Genomic DNA, 18,382 nt, shown 5'->3' with positions numbered 1-18,382 from the left:
AAGAGCTCAATGATATTTAAAAATGTCCAGTGACAGCTTGAGCAATGTCATTCTTTTATATCTACTCTCACTTAAGCAATTCTTATCCAATCTTTACCAAACATAATTACAATAATTAATATACTGGCAAAATATCTTATTATAAACTCAATCAACAGCTAGATCACCCTTTTAACTCGAGGGCTATAGCCTTAAAATTGTCGAATTCTTTAACTTGAAAATTTCTTATTCAATCTTACTTTCTTAGAATGTTTATGTGAATAATATCTTAACTGGCTTAATACATATTTGAGTTAGGAAGACAAATCTGTCAAAATTTGACTTAATTTACTTCCTTACTCTTATCATTTCAAAACTCTACCGAACTTAAAAGCCATGTTAATAGGCACAATATATTTCAAGCCTGCCAGATTTTGTGTTTTCAAATTTCACCATCTCTACATGTGAGCTGACTTCCTCAAGTTCTATAGCAAAATAAATTGCTCTTGTTACATATGAGCTGTCCAATCATATTCGACAATTGTTTAGTTGTTAAAAATAGGCAGTCCAAGCTGGCTACATAGGTACTCAAGTTGCAAAAAAGTCAGCATGAATTAGGAATTGGTCTTGTAGACAGGCTTCGAATCTGGAAATATGAATATAATTATGTAATGTTTATAATCTAACTTTTTTAAGACACAGATTATGTAGAAAAGGCCATAAAGTATTTTAGTAAACGTTGCAAAATACCTTTAACTTGGTATGATACAAACCTCTTATGAAATGTCACTCAACATGCAATTGATATCTTACTACACGAATTCCTCTTGAAACATTGTTACAAAATTTTAAACGTACTGAACATAATGGGGAATGAGAAACTCATTGGCGAAAATAGCAAAGTTGAAAACCTTGAAATTGTCGTTGAAATGTTTTGCAGTTTATTCTGAACATTTACCGCTAACGCATCATTTTTACATTGAATATAATTGTGCAATTGTTTTCTCCTAATTAGGTATAAATTTCATCCGGTATCTGCATTAAACAAAGGGTTCTGACGTTGAACCCGTTTCTACATGCCCCTTAGAGAATTTTCGGGGCATTGCCTAACCATAATATATCTTACGTGATAATCTTTTTAGTATGCTACCGGTTTCACCAGAGGGGACTTGAGGTTTACCTTGGTCCTGTGATAACTCAAAAAGTATCAAAGCTAGGTTCATAAAACTTGGTATGTGGATAGAGGGTAAAATGGAGATTATACACATCAGTTGTTTTGTTTTTTATCAGACAAAGTAATGCAGAGTTATGGCCCTTAACTTATTAAATATATAGCTCTTGACGGAAAAAAAATTCTTGGTCCTGGGATAACTAAACAAGAGGCCCAAAAGGGCCTATGCTCTACTGGCATGGCTCTTGTGGTCATTTTCAATCCAGAGCATGTATGTATGGGTAAAAGGCAACAGACATATAGTTCACGCTATGTGTTTGGGTTTCCTGAAAACGTTGCACATTCATCATCTGAGGACAGAAAGTGTTGTAAGCAGATTAGTTGCATGAACTATTTTAATATGTGCCAAGTAAAGGTCATCTGACAAAAAAAATGCTTTCAAAAGTGTACTCATGGTCAAAATTTCTGTTGTTTTAAAAATAAAACAGTTGGTCAAAGTCAAGGGCATCCGAGGACAACATTGATGCTCATTTGCAAAATTAAATATTGCTGCAGCTTTAAAAATAAAAAAGGTCAAAAGGGGTGGGGCCAGCTTTGGCCCCAGAGGCATATATTCAACTGTTATGCTTGACAGTCATCATATGATGCTCCACAACAAACCAAAGGTATGAGCCTTGTGGTTTAAAACAAAAAGATTTTGAAAAATTTCTTACCCGGTAAATAAGTCTCTAGAAAACTTTTGACTCCCGGGGCAGTGCCAGTTTTGACCCCAGGGTCATAATTTGAACAACCATGTTAGCAGTCCACTAAATTGTGCCTTATCTAAAATAGCAAGTGTCTGCATAGCTGGTTCCGACAAAAAGATTTTTAAACATTCCCAATTTAAGTATACCAAACCTGTGAACCCCGGGAGATGGCCAGTGATGACCCCAGGGGCATTATTTGAACAAACATTCACAACCAATTTTGTTTAGATGAATGCACAAACTACAGACACTTAGAGCTAAAAAATGGCCTTTGGGCTTTCAACAAGAACAAGGCAGAGTAATTCACAAAATCAACTGCAGAACCAAAAAGCAACTTGTCTCCCTTTAATCCTAGACTTGACCTTACAGTTGTGTAAACTTGGCTAAAAATAGAATTCACTCATGCAGACCTGGTTTAACTAGGTTAGCTAAAAATAGCATTTTTTTAAAACTTTCAAGGCCCATAATCTATGCATGCATGGGCGGATCTGGCAGGTTTTCGAAAGGAACTGAGCTCTAATGGATATCTAAATACTGTACAAGTTTCACCAAATACAATCAAAACTGAAGACTGTATCATGTTAAAAAGCAATTGTTTACAGACGCACGGACGCACATACTATGTACACATTACCATCACATAAGCTCTTCTGGCCTTTGGCCAGTAGAGCTAAAAAGTATCCAAGCTAGGTTAGTGTAACTTAGTATTTGAAGAGGGCAATATGGAGTTTATGCACGTTAGTTTATTATTTTTTCAGACAAGGTAATGCAGAGTTATTGCTCTTGATTTTAAAAATATAGCCAATTTGGTCCTGTGATAACTCAAAAAGTATCAAAGATAGGTTCATGAAACTCAGTATGTGGATAGAGGACAATACGTCAAAATTAGACATGGGTGATCTGGTAGGTTTTACAGCTAAAACTGTTGCATTTTGATGGATAAAGTTTACTGTAAATGCCATTAGTTCAATATCACATGGGTTTGGGTGACTTCAACAACTTTGTTTTATTGGTAGGATTTGTAAGTTTTCATGGAGATTGTCTTGAGACACACTCATCCCTTTCATAAGGCTTTAAACTGGTAGGGGACAATTGGCACCCACGGGGCGGTGCTCTTGTTTTACTTAATGACGTGTCAAATTGCTCCGTGCCAAAACAGGTTGATGTTAAGAAACTGCACATAGCAAGGCATTCAATCAATATCTATGAATGAAATATTCAGCACTTCTTCACAATATATTGTCCATCATATCCTGTGTGTTATATTGTTTAGATTAATATTTGGTGGAATGAATTTGCCCTTGGCCACAAACTTGACAAACAGCCCTTTATATATTCCAGAATGAATTGCTTCAGTTATTACTTTGAAAGTATTTTTTCTGTCAAGGGGTTTGAACTACGGTATGATATGTAGCAATCAATAAACATGCCAAACAAATGATAATTATGTGCACAGAGCCTGACTGGCATTGAATAATTCCTTCTTGAGCATAGTTTATGGCTGCCTGTTGCTAGCCTGGGGAGTCTGTGTATTCCACATGTTAATAAGCAACAAAATTCCTGACAAGAGCAGTCACAGACTGCCTTATCCCCTTCTGAATTAAGGACAATATCAGCTCTGCCTTACAACTAAGGCTAACAATGAAAATTAACACAAGGAAATATCTACAAACTACTTGCAGCCAGAGTTATGGTTCCTGTGCACTGCACTTCTCCTAAATAACATTTCTGAAAATGCAGTTTGAAGTCACTATCTGTATATGGAGTTTGAAGTTATTACCTGCATGCACACACAAACATGCCTACCATAACTGTATTTCCTAAAATAAAAAGTGAAAGGCGAAGGGGATAACAAGATATCTATTTTGACTGTCATTGTATTTAGTTGTGGCTGTTTTTTTCACAACTTTACACTTACAGTGGTTGACCTTTCATTAATACCATAGTCCATTAGAATTGCAAGGTTTTGGAGTAATCGCCAAGGGTAAGTTTGCACAATGAAGACAACAACTATGAGGGCACCGAACAAGAGCTGCCAGATACAGCACGCTTGACTATTTCACAGCTTATTTAACCAGAATTCCGTAGTCAAATTCAAATTGGGCATCATTTGCAACAGATGGAAACTAGATCAAAGCATTCTCCTGATATTGCACGGAAATATTTTTTTACATTAGAGGTCACAGCGACGTTGACCTTTGACCTTGTGACCCCCCAAAATATAGGAGTTTTCTAAACCTCATGATCAACCTCCCTACCAAGTTTGGTGAACCTAGGTCAAACCATTCTCAAGATATTGAGCGGAAATGTTTTTTACATTGGGGTCGCCGCGACCTTGACCTTTGACCTAGTGACCCCAAAAACAATAGGGATCTTCTACACCTCATGACCAACCTCCCTACCAAGTTTGGTGAACCTAGGTCAAACCGTTCAAGATTTTGAGCAGAAATGTTTTTTATATTGGGGGTCGCCGCGACCTTGACCTTTGACCTAGTGACCCCAAAAACAATAGGGATCCTCTACACCTCACGACCAACCTCCCTACCAAGTTTGGTGAACCTAGGTCAAACCATTCTCAAGATATTGAGCGGAAATGTTTTTTACATTGGGGGTCGCCGCGACCTTGACCTTTGACCTAGTGACCCCAAAAACAATAGGGATCTTCTACACCTCATGACCAACCTCCCTACCAAGTTTGGTGAACCTAGGTCAAACCATTGTCAAGATATTGAGTGGAAATGTTTTTTACATTGGGGGTCGCCGCGACCTTGACCTTTGACCTAGTGACCCCAAAAACAATAGGGATCTTCTACACCTCATGACCAACCTCCCTACCAAGTTTGGTGATCCTAGGTCATGCGGTTTTCCAGTTATCGATCGGAAACGAAGTGTGACGTACGGACGGACTGACGGACTACCGGACTACCGGACTGACGGACAGGGCAAAAACAATATGTCTCCCCCAGAGAGGGGGAGACATAAATAGTTATCTTACTTGATTTATTAAGTAGGTTTAATTGTTGGGAACACCTGTCTAAATTTCATTGCATTACAAGGACTGGTATATGCTGATATATAAACTTACATGTGCAAAACCGTAACCAAAACTTTTAAATAAAATAATAATGGGTATAAATTTCTGTAATTGCAAATAAATGTTATCTATTTTTTCTTAAGTAGGCCGGATGGTGAGTGCTGTTATAGAAGCCTCAATGCAAATTCTTGCCAAGATATTAATTTTCCTATGCAAAAAATCCTGAATTTTAAAGTGTTAATGCATTTATGTATTTGCTGAGATACCATCTTTAATGTGGCTACATGCAAAACCTTGTCCATAATTTCAAAGTCAAATAATATGTCTAAAAAAAGCCATAATTTGCAATATATGCAAAACAAGAGTTATCTTACTTGATAAATAAAGTAGGTTTTATGGTTGAAAACAAGTGTATCGAGTCTCATAACATCAAGAAGATGAGCAGATATTGACATATATTATTTACATGCAAAACCTTAACCAGAATTTCTAAATCGAAAAATACAAAGGCCATAATTTGCATTTTATGCTTTAATACTGAAATTATCAAATAGGTTGGATATCTGGGAAAACTAATGTTTCAAAACCCGATGTTTTGGCGGAGATAATAACTTGAAAGTTGCTTTCATAAAAACCTTAACCAAGATGAGACGCTGATGCTAGTAGTAGAGCTCTTCAGATGTTTCTTATAATCAAGCTCTAAACTAGAAGATGCCACAAGGGAATCTAGGCCAACAAACATATTAAAATATTTTGCTTTTAATTTGTACTCTCATAAATATACAAATAATACCTCTCAAAAACAAATAAATCAATATAAATGAAACTATGACGTGCCATTTTTACTGGCAAAATATTTTACAAATTCACACTCTTTCATCAAAAAATGTTGGTACCTTTACATGAAGCACTATACATAATGTTAATTTCTAACCTGTCTGAGAGACTGTGTTATACTGAAAATGGTCCTGCAGTAAAGTCATTACACATGTTTACATATAACTTACTCCATACAAAGAAACTGCTTATTATATATTTGAATAAATATTTCCTTCAAATCTTTAAGATAAACATCACTTATAAATAACAGATAGCAAATTAAAGGAGAAAAAGAAGAAGATACTGACATCTCAATGCATTTTTACTTCTATCAATCCAAAGTAATATTCAACAAATTATGGTAAATAATTTTTTTATTCCAAATACTCTTAAACGAATACTATACATCTGTAGAAAACAATGATCAACATTCACAATCTTTATATACACAACAGTATTGCAACATAGTATTTAACATGATTTATGACAATAACATACATATAAATAACCTGAACTTAATTTGCAAGACAAATCAACGACTTCAGCAACATATCAAGAACTTCCAAAAATGATAATTTTGCATATATAACTAACACTTAAAACATGATTAAATGATTGTAGTCCCATCACAATCAATCAACACTTTCTCCAATCTTTCACTGAGTGTTCATAACTGTTATTCATGTCATAATCACATATGAATAAGTGACAAGGAGTTGAGTTGTAGAGTTGTCCCTGCTGACTGATGTTCAGTAGTGGAGGTGTGTGTTGGTTGAGTTGTAGAGTTGTCTCTGCTGACTGATGTTCAGTAGTGCAGGTGTGTGTTGGAGGTAGAGTGGCCGTTGTTTTGGGGAAAGAAGCGATTGTTGTCACCGACCTTCATTGTTGACCACTGAAATGAATGTAACATTGAAAATATTGATGGGTTCAATAAAATCAATAGAGATGAAGGCATTGTGACCAAGTTTGATTCTTGGCACAATTGTTAAATAATAACTAACTTGTTTTCAACAGTAACATAAATCATACAAGTCAAGTGTGTTAAACATTATGCATTAAAATATAAAAAAAACTGTTTTGCAGCTATCAAGTGTAAGCCTATATTGTACCCCTTTCACTACTCTTGTAAACTCACATTTGTTTTGAACCTATTCCTCTTGTCCTGCTCATTTTGGAAGATGTTGCCGTTCTGTCTGTGGTCTCCATGGCCCTTGTGTTTCACCTTCTTTACGCGACCCTGGTCAAACTCCTCGTCATATTCATCATCTGAGTCCTGTCTCCATGTGCTGGACCGGTTTTTCTCCATGTCCATGTGTGAGCGACCACCATCCCAGCCAGATACTGAAATATATATATGTACACACATTATGCTTAATAATGTTTATGTATGATCTTTGTGTTCATAAAAAAAACCTTATACCACAGAAACCTCATTTCATTAACAAAATGTGCAAATATTAATCAAAAAATTAAAATTCATTGTGGTCTCAGCTGAAGACACTCCCATTAGAGAATTACTATTATTATCACCAAATTTAACCCAACATACAGATCGAAACAGTAAAAAACGTACCAGGGGCGCCGTATCCATATTTAGCAATGTCTTCTAGCTGGCTGACGACCTTGGAGTGTTTCAGGCCATCCCAATGTGACTTGAGGGGAGTGGAGGAGCCAGACAGAGCAGGCCGCTTATACCCATCCTTCACATGATGGTCCCACTTCTGGCTAGGTGGGGGAGAACCTGCAGTGATGGATGAAATAATGTAAAGTATTCACTAGCAAGTATACAGAGTTCTGAAACTGGAGAACGGTATATTATATTTTAAATGACCTGGCTAATCCGTCAGATAAGCCTAGGGCTTTTGCAAGGTTTTTAAAAGAACAGGGTGCTGCAGAAGACGAACTAGACGCATAGAGAGAAAAAGACACATTGTCCAAGGCTACAAAGAACTTGAATGTTATCAATGATGTAAAAATTGTATGATAAGTATAAGATTTCTAATACCAAATATGTAAATTTTGTGTGTGTTAATATTCTTATTATAAGCTTCAAGTACGACAAAAGGGCAAAAGTGCTACCAAAAAGGGACCGGATGCAGCATGCTTCCATAAGTCTGTCCATTAACTACTACATACTTAAAAATTCTGTTTCACCTGTGAATTATGAAAGACATGAAAAATGTAATGATTTGTTTTAAATCTGAATACAAATACCAACCTGGGACAGACTGTGAAAGCCTCCTGACTGGCACTGACTTCTCAACCCACTCATACTCTGGGGAAGACTCAGAGTCCTGTCTACTCCTCTTGGCAGGGCTGTCTTCCTCATCGTCCATCCGTCGCTTTTGGCCTTTCTCCCCCTTCTGCCTATGGGTCCTCTCAAGCTCCTCCTCTCTGTTAGGCTCTCCAGCCTCGTCTCTCTGTTGATGTTTCTCCACTTCCCTTCTCTCCGGACTGACCTCCTGTGATATGTGAATTGAAGTATCATCATCTCTATCTTCAGCACGATGCTTGTGCTTCTTTTTCTTCTTTTTCTTTTTGTGCGAGTTAGTTGGGCTTTCATCAAGCTCTGAATACTTGTGCTGCCTATCTCTGTCTTCATGCTTGTGCTTTTTATGCTTCTTATGCTTTTTGGCTTTTTTGTACAGTCTGTTCTCCTCAGAGGTTTTATCTTTCTCTTGCTCTGCATTAAGCAGGCAAGATGTGCCATTGTCAATCAGAAAAGGGCTCGAATAACTATCAGTGGTAGCATAGTCATATTTAGCCTTCTTCACATCTCCACTGACACAAGTTTGGGAGCCTGATGTCTTTACAGCATCATCCTTATTAGGAGTGACTGTCCAACCATCGTTGCTGTGTCCATTGTGCAAGAGCTTGTTCTTAGTAACAGACCATTCGCTGGTCGAGTGACCGCTCTGTACACTACAATTGCTGTGAGAGGATCCAACTGGGCTTTTCACTGATTCAATTACAGTGGTCCACTCGGTAGCGCCTGCATGCTTGGCAGCGTTGGCAGTTGTGTTGCAAGAAAGGCTCTCTGCGAGATTCTTCCTAACAGGAGTGCTATTTTTTTGTGAAGTGTTCTTCAAATCCCTACTTCTATCTGGGTGAGCATGGCTGAGCCGGTCTTTCATAGTGATGGTTTCCATCAGGTGAGCATTGCCAGGCACAGAGGTGGTTGTGTTGAGTGATTTGTCAAACAAGATTCCATTCTTATCCTTGATACCATAGTTGTGCTCATGTAAAGGATGGGCTCCATTCTGATTCTCCACAAACTTCAACTTTGGTGAAGTAGGCAGACTCTTGTCCTCTGTACTGTCAAGCCTCCTTTTCCTGGCAATTCCATTCACATGAGACGAGGTGCCCTTAGAGCAATCACTATCAGAGGTGGAGTCATCCCCATATGGCACCAGGCTTGATCTCTTCTTGTGTTTTCTTTGTTTTTTCTCATTCATCTTTGACACAACTTCATCATCGTCAGAGAGAATCCTTCTTACTCCATTAGGCGATGTTTCAATAGTTATAGCTTTGCCATTCTGTATTTTCATAACAAGTTTTGGAGTGGGAGGAGCATTTGGCTTATCACCACTCTTTGTGGGAGTGGCCGCAGGTGTGAGACGGGGGTTGGAAGGGGTTGTCTGGCCTGATTTTACTGTTGGTTTGGCCTGCTCAGGGGTTTTGTTTAGCGGCTTTACACCGAGACTGATCCTGATTTTCTCCCGGTTTGAAGACAGAGGTGCTAGCGGAGACTTTACTGGCTTTCCTATGTCAGTACTGGGAACTGCAAAACGAAACATATGTTATTCAGTAATAAGTTCTTTAAAATAAACATAATACATGTTGAACCAATTTGAATTGATACATGTACTTCATGTAATATGTATTTATATGTATACACAACCCAACTTACAAGTAGCTGGCTTGAAGCCAGGTTTGTCAGGGGTCTTAATGATCTGAGGCTTGACTGGTCCAATAATCTTTTGACCATTGCTTCCAGAGCCTATCACACTGGTCATACTGGGCTGTCTCACAACCTGCAAAATCAACAACAATGTGAATTCCAAAACTTAGATTCAACTTAAATCTTGATCAACCGACCTCAGATTATATTATTTGCCAAATTATATTAAGGTTCTTTCTTTAGATAACAAACATTTTATGTTGAGAGATGTTTTATTGGAATCGGGAAAAATGTATTGCCCTTTGAAGGCAATGTCAATAAGAGATGTTTGTCAAACATTATGCCCCCCTGAGCGCCATGTTGTCAGGATTATATGGACAATTGAATGAAATATGCATGGACCGAAATGACAGCTGATTTGTTGCTGTTTTAAGATTATGACCATTAAAGTGTGAGGATAAAGTGTGTTATGACCGTCATGACCTTTGACTCTATGAACTCAAAATCCAGAGTCATCAGCTGGTCACCAGAAACCTAAATGTCAAGTTTGAGGGCCATGGGTGCAGGCATTGTCAAGTTATCACAAGACAAGTTTTTTTCGTTCAAGGTCACTGTGACCTTGATCCGATGACCCCTTAAATCATAAGGGGTCATCTACAAGTCAGATGCAACTCCAAGTCAAGTTTGAAGGCCATGGGTTCAGGCATTGTTGAGTTATCACTCGGACAACCTTTTACCATTCAAGATCACTGTGACCTTGACCTTTGGCTCTATGAATCCTAAAATCAATAAGGGTGATCTATTGGTCAGGCTTAACATCCATGTCAAGTTTAATGATCATAGGTTCAGGCATTGTTGAGATATCAGTGGGGGAAGATTTGTTAACTTTTTTGCGTTAAAGGTTACTGTGACATTGACCTTGGCCTGATGACCCCCAAAGTCGATAGGGGTCATCTACTGGGCAGGCCCAACCTTCATGTCAAGTTTGATGACCATAGGTCCAAGAATTGTCGAGTTTGCTTTCAAGGTCACTGTGACCTTGACCTTTGACCCCTAAAATCAATAGGGGTCATCTACTGGTCAGGCCCAACCTCCATGTCAAGTTTGAGGGCCATGGGTGCAGGCATTGTTGAGTTATCACTTGGACATCCGTTTATCATTCAAGGTCACTGTGACCTTGACCTTTGGCCCAATGACCCCTAAAATTAATAGGGACAATCTTCTGGCCAGGCTCAACCTCCAAATCAAGTTTGAGGGCCATGGGTGCAGCCATTGTCAAGTTATCACTCGGATAACCCTTTACCATTCCAGGTCACTGTGACCTTGACCTTTGGCCCAATGACCCCTTAAATCAATAGGGACCATCTTCTGGCCAGGCCCAACCTCCAAGTCAAGTTTGAGGGCCATGGGTCCAGGCATTGTCGAGTTATCACTCGGCCAACCTTTTACCATTCCAGGTCACTGTGACATTGACCTTTGGCTAGATGACCCCCAAAAACCATAGGATTCATCTCCTGGTCAGACCAATTCTCCAAGTCAAGTTTGAGGGCCATGGGTGCAGGCATTGTTGAGTTATCAATCGGACAACCTTTTACCATTGAAGGTCACTGTGACCTTGACCTTTGGCCCAATGACCCCCAAAAACAATAGGGGTCATCTACTGGTCAGGCCCAACCTCCAAGTCAAGTTTGAGGGCCATGGGTGCAGGCATTGTCGAGTTATCACTCGAACAACCTTTTACCATTCAAGGTCACTGTGACCTTGACCTTTGACCCATTGAGCCCAAAAAACAATAGGGGTCAGCTACTGGTCAGGCCCAACCTCCAAGTCAAGTTTGAGGGCCATGGGTGCAGGCATTGTCACGTTATTACTCGGACAACCTTTTACCATTCAAGGTCACTGTGACCTTGACCTTTGGCCTGATGACCCCCAAAAACATTAGGGGTCATCTACTGGTCAGGCCCAACCTCCATGTCAAGTTTGAGGGCCATGGGTGCAGGCATTGTTGAGTTATCACTAGGACAAGCTTTAAAATTATTTTACCATTAAAGGTCACTGTGACCTTGACCTTTGACCCGATGACCCCCAAAATCAATAGGGGTCATCTACTGGTCAGGCCCAACCTTCATGTGAAGTTTGATGTGTTTGAAATTAGTACATTTGTAACCCTGCAAGCCTGGTCTCCACTTGTTTAACATGTATAGATAAAAAATTTTTGTAATTTTGTAATTTTAAATAGACAGACTTGTTGCAAAAATGGTAAAGTAATCTTTTTGGCTGGCTGTCCATACACTAATTCCAATGTCATTCCAATGACTGCATTAAAATATATAAATATCCATTATACTCAATAAGCTGACCTTTGTTAGGTTCTGTGAGCTTCGGGAAGCCAGTACAGCGCTGTCTTTCATGTAGAACAGGATGTAGGCACTGGGCTCATTCAGGCAACGCTGGAGACTTGTAAGCCGCTTCTATTCATTTGTATATTGATAACATATTAAAAACATAATTTAAAAAAATCCATTTAACCTACATATTTTGAATGCAAAGTGAAAACTTCAAATTGTAGTAAAGTAGAGCTAGTAGATCCCTGATTGAATAAAGATGTTGTTCACGTCTGTTTTTGAAATTGGAATAAAAAACAACAACAAAAACTTGATGTTTCTTATGTTTACTTTCGGTATAAAGAAACTGCTGTTTTAATACAAGTGTACTTACTGTTGAGTCATTGTAGTGGTACCAATCCCTGCCGACACGGACGTTGGACACATAGTGGCCAGATTGAGAGGAGTAGCCTTCATGTTGGATGGTAGCCAGCAGGCTGTAGGTTTCTGGGGGACCCTGTCATATAAAGCATATGATCAGGTTGTTGCAACTGTTTTAATTTCTGCAAATATTTCCGTGTAAAAGGGCATGCATACTGCAATGACATCAGTACCTTCACTATTGCATGTACTCTTGAATATAAAATATATAACATAAAGTAACTACATTTTTATGACATGTAATGACAAGTGAAATGGTTGTCCTGTTAGCACAGTGGTTTGTGCTCCCACTTCTCATCAAGTCGTTCTGGGTTCGATTCCAAGCCTGGTAGCATGTAAGTTTGTTAAGTGGTCACTAAGCTGGTTAAGTGGATATTCTCTGGGAACTCTACAAGACCACACTCTCGCGCACCATCGTGCCAATGAGAGTGGCCTGGTATAAGTAATCATAACTTTCTTCACAATTGTTGCCAAATATCTAATGTTAAAACTTAGTCTAATTCCATGAGGCTGATTCTTACCACTTTGTTGGACATGTATGGTCGTAGATTGAATTTTGGCGGGTATTTGACCATCTTGTTGATCTTGCCGCCAATTCCACTCCCATAGAATCCCCCGCCTCCAACTGCGTACTGGAACCTCTTCAACTGGATGGTAAGCACATTTGGGGCCTTGTGGATTGTGAACCTCTTAGTAGCCATTACTTTCTGCTTGCATCTGAAATAAAATCATTCATTAGTATTTTCCTTCTTTATGATTAACCAACTATGTTTTATAGTAAGAACTAGTACTGGATAATCAGACAATTATCATAAATGATAATATATTCATAAATCGACAACCGTAATTGATGTAAAAAATATTTTATCATAATTGATTATCAACAACATTGAGAACCATCAACAATTATACTATAAACATTCCATCACAAGTAAGAACTGCAAATGAATTCTTACTTGTCACACTTGTAAGCATTTTCCATGTCAAGTTTATCAGGCGCCACAAACTGATGGAAGGCTCTCTCCAGGTTGTCAGCATTTTTGATGTCAAGAGAGATGTCCAACAGAGGATCGTATGTGTTGGATTTGTACTCACACCTCGAACACACAACTGAAACATGGCCATGCATTAGAATCACCTGATCTAAGATGAGCAAAGGCATGTAATTGAGGAGAATCTTATTTCACAAAGTTATTTATTACACTCACATATATACTATCATTCCACACATTTGCCATACAACTAGTCTTTCAATTCATGGGAAAAAGCACAAACACAATTATTTCTACATTATCTTTCATGAAACCCAACTATTTGTTAATAAAATAAAAATGTAAAGAACAATGTACCTTGTGACCTCAGGTAGCCAGCATAAATCTGGTGGATCACAGTTGTGTCCTTGCTGTACTTGTCCAGCCTGAAAATTCGTAAGAGTTAAATTATAGTGACAATAAGAGAGAATTGCTTCACTATGCTAAACAGATTCCATGCTTTAAGGATGCAGCATTTCCAGTTGAAACTATTAATGAAAAAAAGATTTAAGTCCAAAGTAATGTCACACAGTGAGTATGTGTACAGTTTCTAAGTGCATGCCAACGACACTGAAATGTTATTTATACCTCCAACTATTTTCTTAAACCTCTTATTGTTTGGAAACTCTGGGAATCAAGCCAAACCAAAACAGTTCCCAAAATAACTTGTAAGATGCCGAACAAGAAGTGGAAAAGGTGTCAATTCCTTACTTTTCATGGTAGCCGCCGACAGCACACTTCATCATTTTCTCAAGGCTTAGTCTGAGGAACTCATGGGCATCTTCCTGGCGACCAATACGGAAGTGACGCCCAATGTCTGAAACATTGAAACTTTGATAATCACAGCATTGTAAGTTGGAGCATGTAACACATACAAAAATATAGCAATTTCTTTTTCTGTTAATGTGGCTCAAGCAAAAGAGGAACTAAAAAAGATTTAATGTAAAATGAATTATAAATGAGAAGTAACATTCTTCTGCCTACACATTCATATAGAGCCCTGAGCATGCTGCCTTTCATCAGGGTTTGTCACACAGAAACAAGAAAAAAAGAAAGCATTTACACATCTCAGATTTTAAGGGAGTTTATGAAGTCTTTACAGAAGTACAAAAACTGTGAAACAACAAGTAACTTATCTTCTTAAAACATATAAGACTAACATAACTAATTTAGGCCTTCAGAATAAATGTCTTTCCAAAATGTTGTGAAAATAGGTCAAGAAGAAGAGAAACACAATTCGGAATAAAGAATGACTCTGTGAAGAATGAAATTATTAGAAAAAAACAACATGTGTTTTTATTTGAAATTGTCGGAAAACATCAAGTCACGTCAGAATATTATATTTTTATTAAGTTGTAGGAATAGCATAGATATGAGGTTTACTTACATTGTAGGTTGTTGACGAACCATTTAGGCGTGATGCTGTCAGCCACTCCATGGACACCTCGCTTAGTCAGGAACTGCAGGTTACATAGGATACAACGGTCCTGGTTTACTGCACGGCCTGAAAAACAATAGCACAGGAATGATGTAACATATGTATTAATATTAGGTATCAACCATGTTTAATCAATAAAATTCAAGTAAAAAAATGCAAACAAGTTTGTTTAAAAGTATGCCAAGACTGTCTATCAGCTCAGGGGAATGGGGTTTGTGCCCTTGGATGTTGCCAAAAAGGGGGAAGTTTGGATTATACTAATATTTCATATTCTTAACAAAATGAGGTGTTACAAACTAAAATGTAGTGTCAGATGGACAATATCATACACATCACTGACTGCCATATCCCCCTACACATTAGGAAAAGTATTAGCTTCGGCTTACAACAAAGGATAACATTGAAAATAAACCAAGGGCAATAATTTACAAAATAATGCACCAAGTGTTATGGTTACTTTGCACTGACCTTCTCCCAAATGAGATTCATAAGTCTGTAAATGAAGTTTAAACTCAATACCACAAATTCTTTTCAAGCATAATCACTAGTTTCTAGTAAAGCAAAATTACAGTCAAAAAAAGAATATTTTTTTACCAATCTTGGTCATTATTAACAGGACAACAAAGACAGTGTGTGTATACCATGTGATAAATTGCATCATACATCCCACGGCGGTAGGCAATATTTTGCTTCGAATGAAGACTTAAAACAAAGATAACTTCACTATTTCTTAACCATTTTAGATGAAACATAGCCCAGTCTACGCCTCTTATGGAGCCCCTCCTTCGGTCTTTTACCAGAGTATGATCGAGAGTTTAGTTTCTTCAAACACTTTCGAAAAACCTTTTCACAATACAACCGTCTGAGGGAGCACTATCAAAGCATTATATTTGAAACAGGTTTGTTTAAGTGTTTGAGGAAACTAATCATCTAATCAGACTCCGGTAATAAAACGAAGTCAGGGCTCTTTGAAAGGCATAGACTGCCCTTTGTTTCATTTAATTTGGTGTAGTAAAAGAAAAGTTATCTTTGATTTAAGTCTATATTTTATGCAAAATGTTGCCTTCTGACACAGCATATATATATATATGATGTAATTTTTCACATGGTATACACACACTGAAAGAGGGGAATCTTGACACGGACTTGGGGGAAAATATTTACTTTTGGAGGTGGGTCAAAGTTTTTAGATCGAGCCGAAATTGGGCTCCAAAATCACTTGAAAGACAGTCCTGTTTTCATTAGTGACTTACATGTTGCCTGGTGTTCCCCACTCATCATGTAGTTAGTGAGAGGTGGGCAGTGAACAAGGCACTGCATGGTGGCATTGAGGAAGCAGGTGTTGCCACAGTTCTGGAAGCCACAACCAGCTCGCTGCTGGTGCCAGGAGAAATCCAGCTTCTCCAGTGGAAATAGAATCACCTTGGGTTGAGGTAAACCCTCTCCATCGTCATGGGGGGTAGTGTTTGCTGAAAGGAAATTAACGTAAACATTTAATCAAAAATATGTATTTATCATACTTCTTTCAATGCTGGGTTTCACTTATAAGGAAAGCATCTTATCTAACGATCAGAACTACATGTTACTTTCAATTCTTATTAAAAATCAAAAAAAAAATCTTGCTAGGAATTTCTTTTGCATTATATTTTTGAAGAGTCAAACCCAATGTGTACTACTGACCAGGGAATGAAAACTGATTCAGTGATCTATAAGTAGATTCAGTGATCTATTTTACATATACAAATAAAATTAAACTGTTATACGCTGTTATATGCTGTGATCATTTTACATAAAAACAATCTAGATGCTTTTTGGTGATATGCCAATACTGTAAAGCCCACTGCTATTATATTTATGAATAAGTTCAAGAAAGGCTGTAGTTCAAGATCAACTTTGATCAATAGATATGGAATGCACACACTGTCTTCTAATTGTAAACACTTGTACCAAGTTATTCTAAAATCAACAAATGCATGACAAGTTACAGTCCCGAAAAGCCAAAACCGGACGAACACAAGCAAAGATATCAAAAATTAGATTCATAAACTTAATGTCATCTTGCAATTGAAATAACCAACACAATTAAAACAACTACAAAATACAACTTTAATCAATTAAATTCAAATAAATTTTTCCTCTACCTTTTAAATATTTTTGCTACAGGAAATACTATCTACATAGAAGAAAATTTCAACACAAAAATAACTGTAATGAACAAGAAATACAAAAAAGCCTTACAATGGAGTGGTTTCTTCACAGGTGCTGCGTTTGATGGAGCCAGGTTCACATATTTTCCTTTGAGAAGGTCATTTATTGAAGACTGCTCACGACTGGATGGAACATAGTCAATATTATGCAACAAATATGATGCAGAATTTGACTTCAACTGGCTGTCAATATCAGTCCTCTTACCAAATGCAGAACCAAGCTTCTGCTGTATGTTCTGCATTGTTGCTTAGATGACCTTTTACATTATATGATCTGAAATAAACATGAAATCAACGTGAACACATTGGTTGCACATTCTAAATAGTTTACAAAATTACAATTTATTTCGAAAGGAATGTGTAATAATATGGATTTGGATGAACAAGCCCGAACTCTTGTTTTATTGCATGGAATCATATTTATGAACAAGCCCTGCTAAATAAAATTCAGAATTTGAGCAAGCCCAGAAGACATTTTACCAGAGCAGGGCTTGCAGGCTTGTTCTAATTTCGGCCACTGATATAGACTTTTTGATATTTGACAGGCTATGCATTCAGGGCATTCCTGAGAAAAATCCTATAGAGCAACACTGTAAGGCAAGGTGTGGATTTAGGGGTAACCCCTTCCGCAATGTGAAAAATGTGTGTTTAAACTGTATTTATGCATTCTGGTAAATTGCTTTAAAAATGTTGCAAAGATTGCTTCAAACAGTTATTACATTCTATTTACTTGACCTCTCAAGGGTGTCTGAATTTCAGACATTATGCTGTTGAGTAAAGCTATGGTTTGTCTTTGTCTCCCTGGGAGCATTATTGGCAAAGATTGGCATTTTTAATGTCACACTAAGTGCCACCCCATTGACTAAAGGAAATTAATTCAATGATATGTATCATACAATAATACACATTATTTATCCTCTTTATAACAAAATTTTGCCCATCCACATTTCCATTTCTTGATGAAATTATAAGTTTTCCCATTTTCAAAATGTTTAAACCACGTGAAACCATTTCCGTCACAAAATTAAATATTGTTGACATTCTTATTTGGGGAAATTCAGTTAAAAACGGGAATTTATAGCACGAGCGCTTTGAACAACAGTTTAATGATACTTTGATGAATCGAAAAACACTATTTTTCTACAAACATACGTTAAAATCCCATAAAAATGTTAAAATATAAAGAGCCTTTCAAATACCTGCTATCGCCAGAGCAATGGAGATCAATATCCGGGGACTTTCGTCTATCACTGACGTCATAATGGTTTGACTGGTCTACCCAATTTAACTT

The 18,382-nt window shown here is 37.6% G+C and overlaps 1 protein-coding gene across 1 annotated transcript; it reads right to left on the bottom strand.

The window, feature by feature from the left end:
- Positions 1-5,532: 5,532 nt before the first annotated feature.
- On the bottom strand, positions 5,533-18,344 carry LOC128219276 (ubiquitin carboxyl-terminal hydrolase 42-like). Its single transcript, XM_052927091.1, has 15 exons — positions 18,291-18,344; positions 17,123-17,365; positions 16,138-16,353; positions 14,834-14,950; positions 14,158-14,263; positions 13,765-13,832; positions 13,372-13,525; positions 12,937-13,132; positions 12,369-12,491; positions 12,011-12,121; positions 9,660-9,783; positions 7,968-9,530; positions 7,323-7,490; positions 6,885-7,090; positions 5,533-6,641 (listed from the first exon to the last, which is right to left on the bottom strand). Exons 2-15 carry the CDS (start codon positions 17,331-17,333, stop codon positions 6,555-6,557), a joined length of 3,450 nt encoding a protein of 1,149 aa, XP_052783051.1. The 5' UTR covers positions 17,334-17,365; positions 18,291-18,344; the 3' UTR covers positions 5,533-6,554.
- Positions 18,345-18,382: the final 38 nt, after the last annotated feature.

The sequence above is a fragment of the Mya arenaria genome, chromosome 2, assembly GCF_026914265.1.
Source record: "Mya arenaria isolate MELC-2E11 chromosome 2, ASM2691426v1".
Classification (NCBI taxonomy): Eukaryota; Metazoa; Mollusca; class Bivalvia; order Myida; family Myidae; genus Mya; species Mya arenaria.
This window is presented reverse-complemented; position numbering and strand designations above follow the sequence as displayed.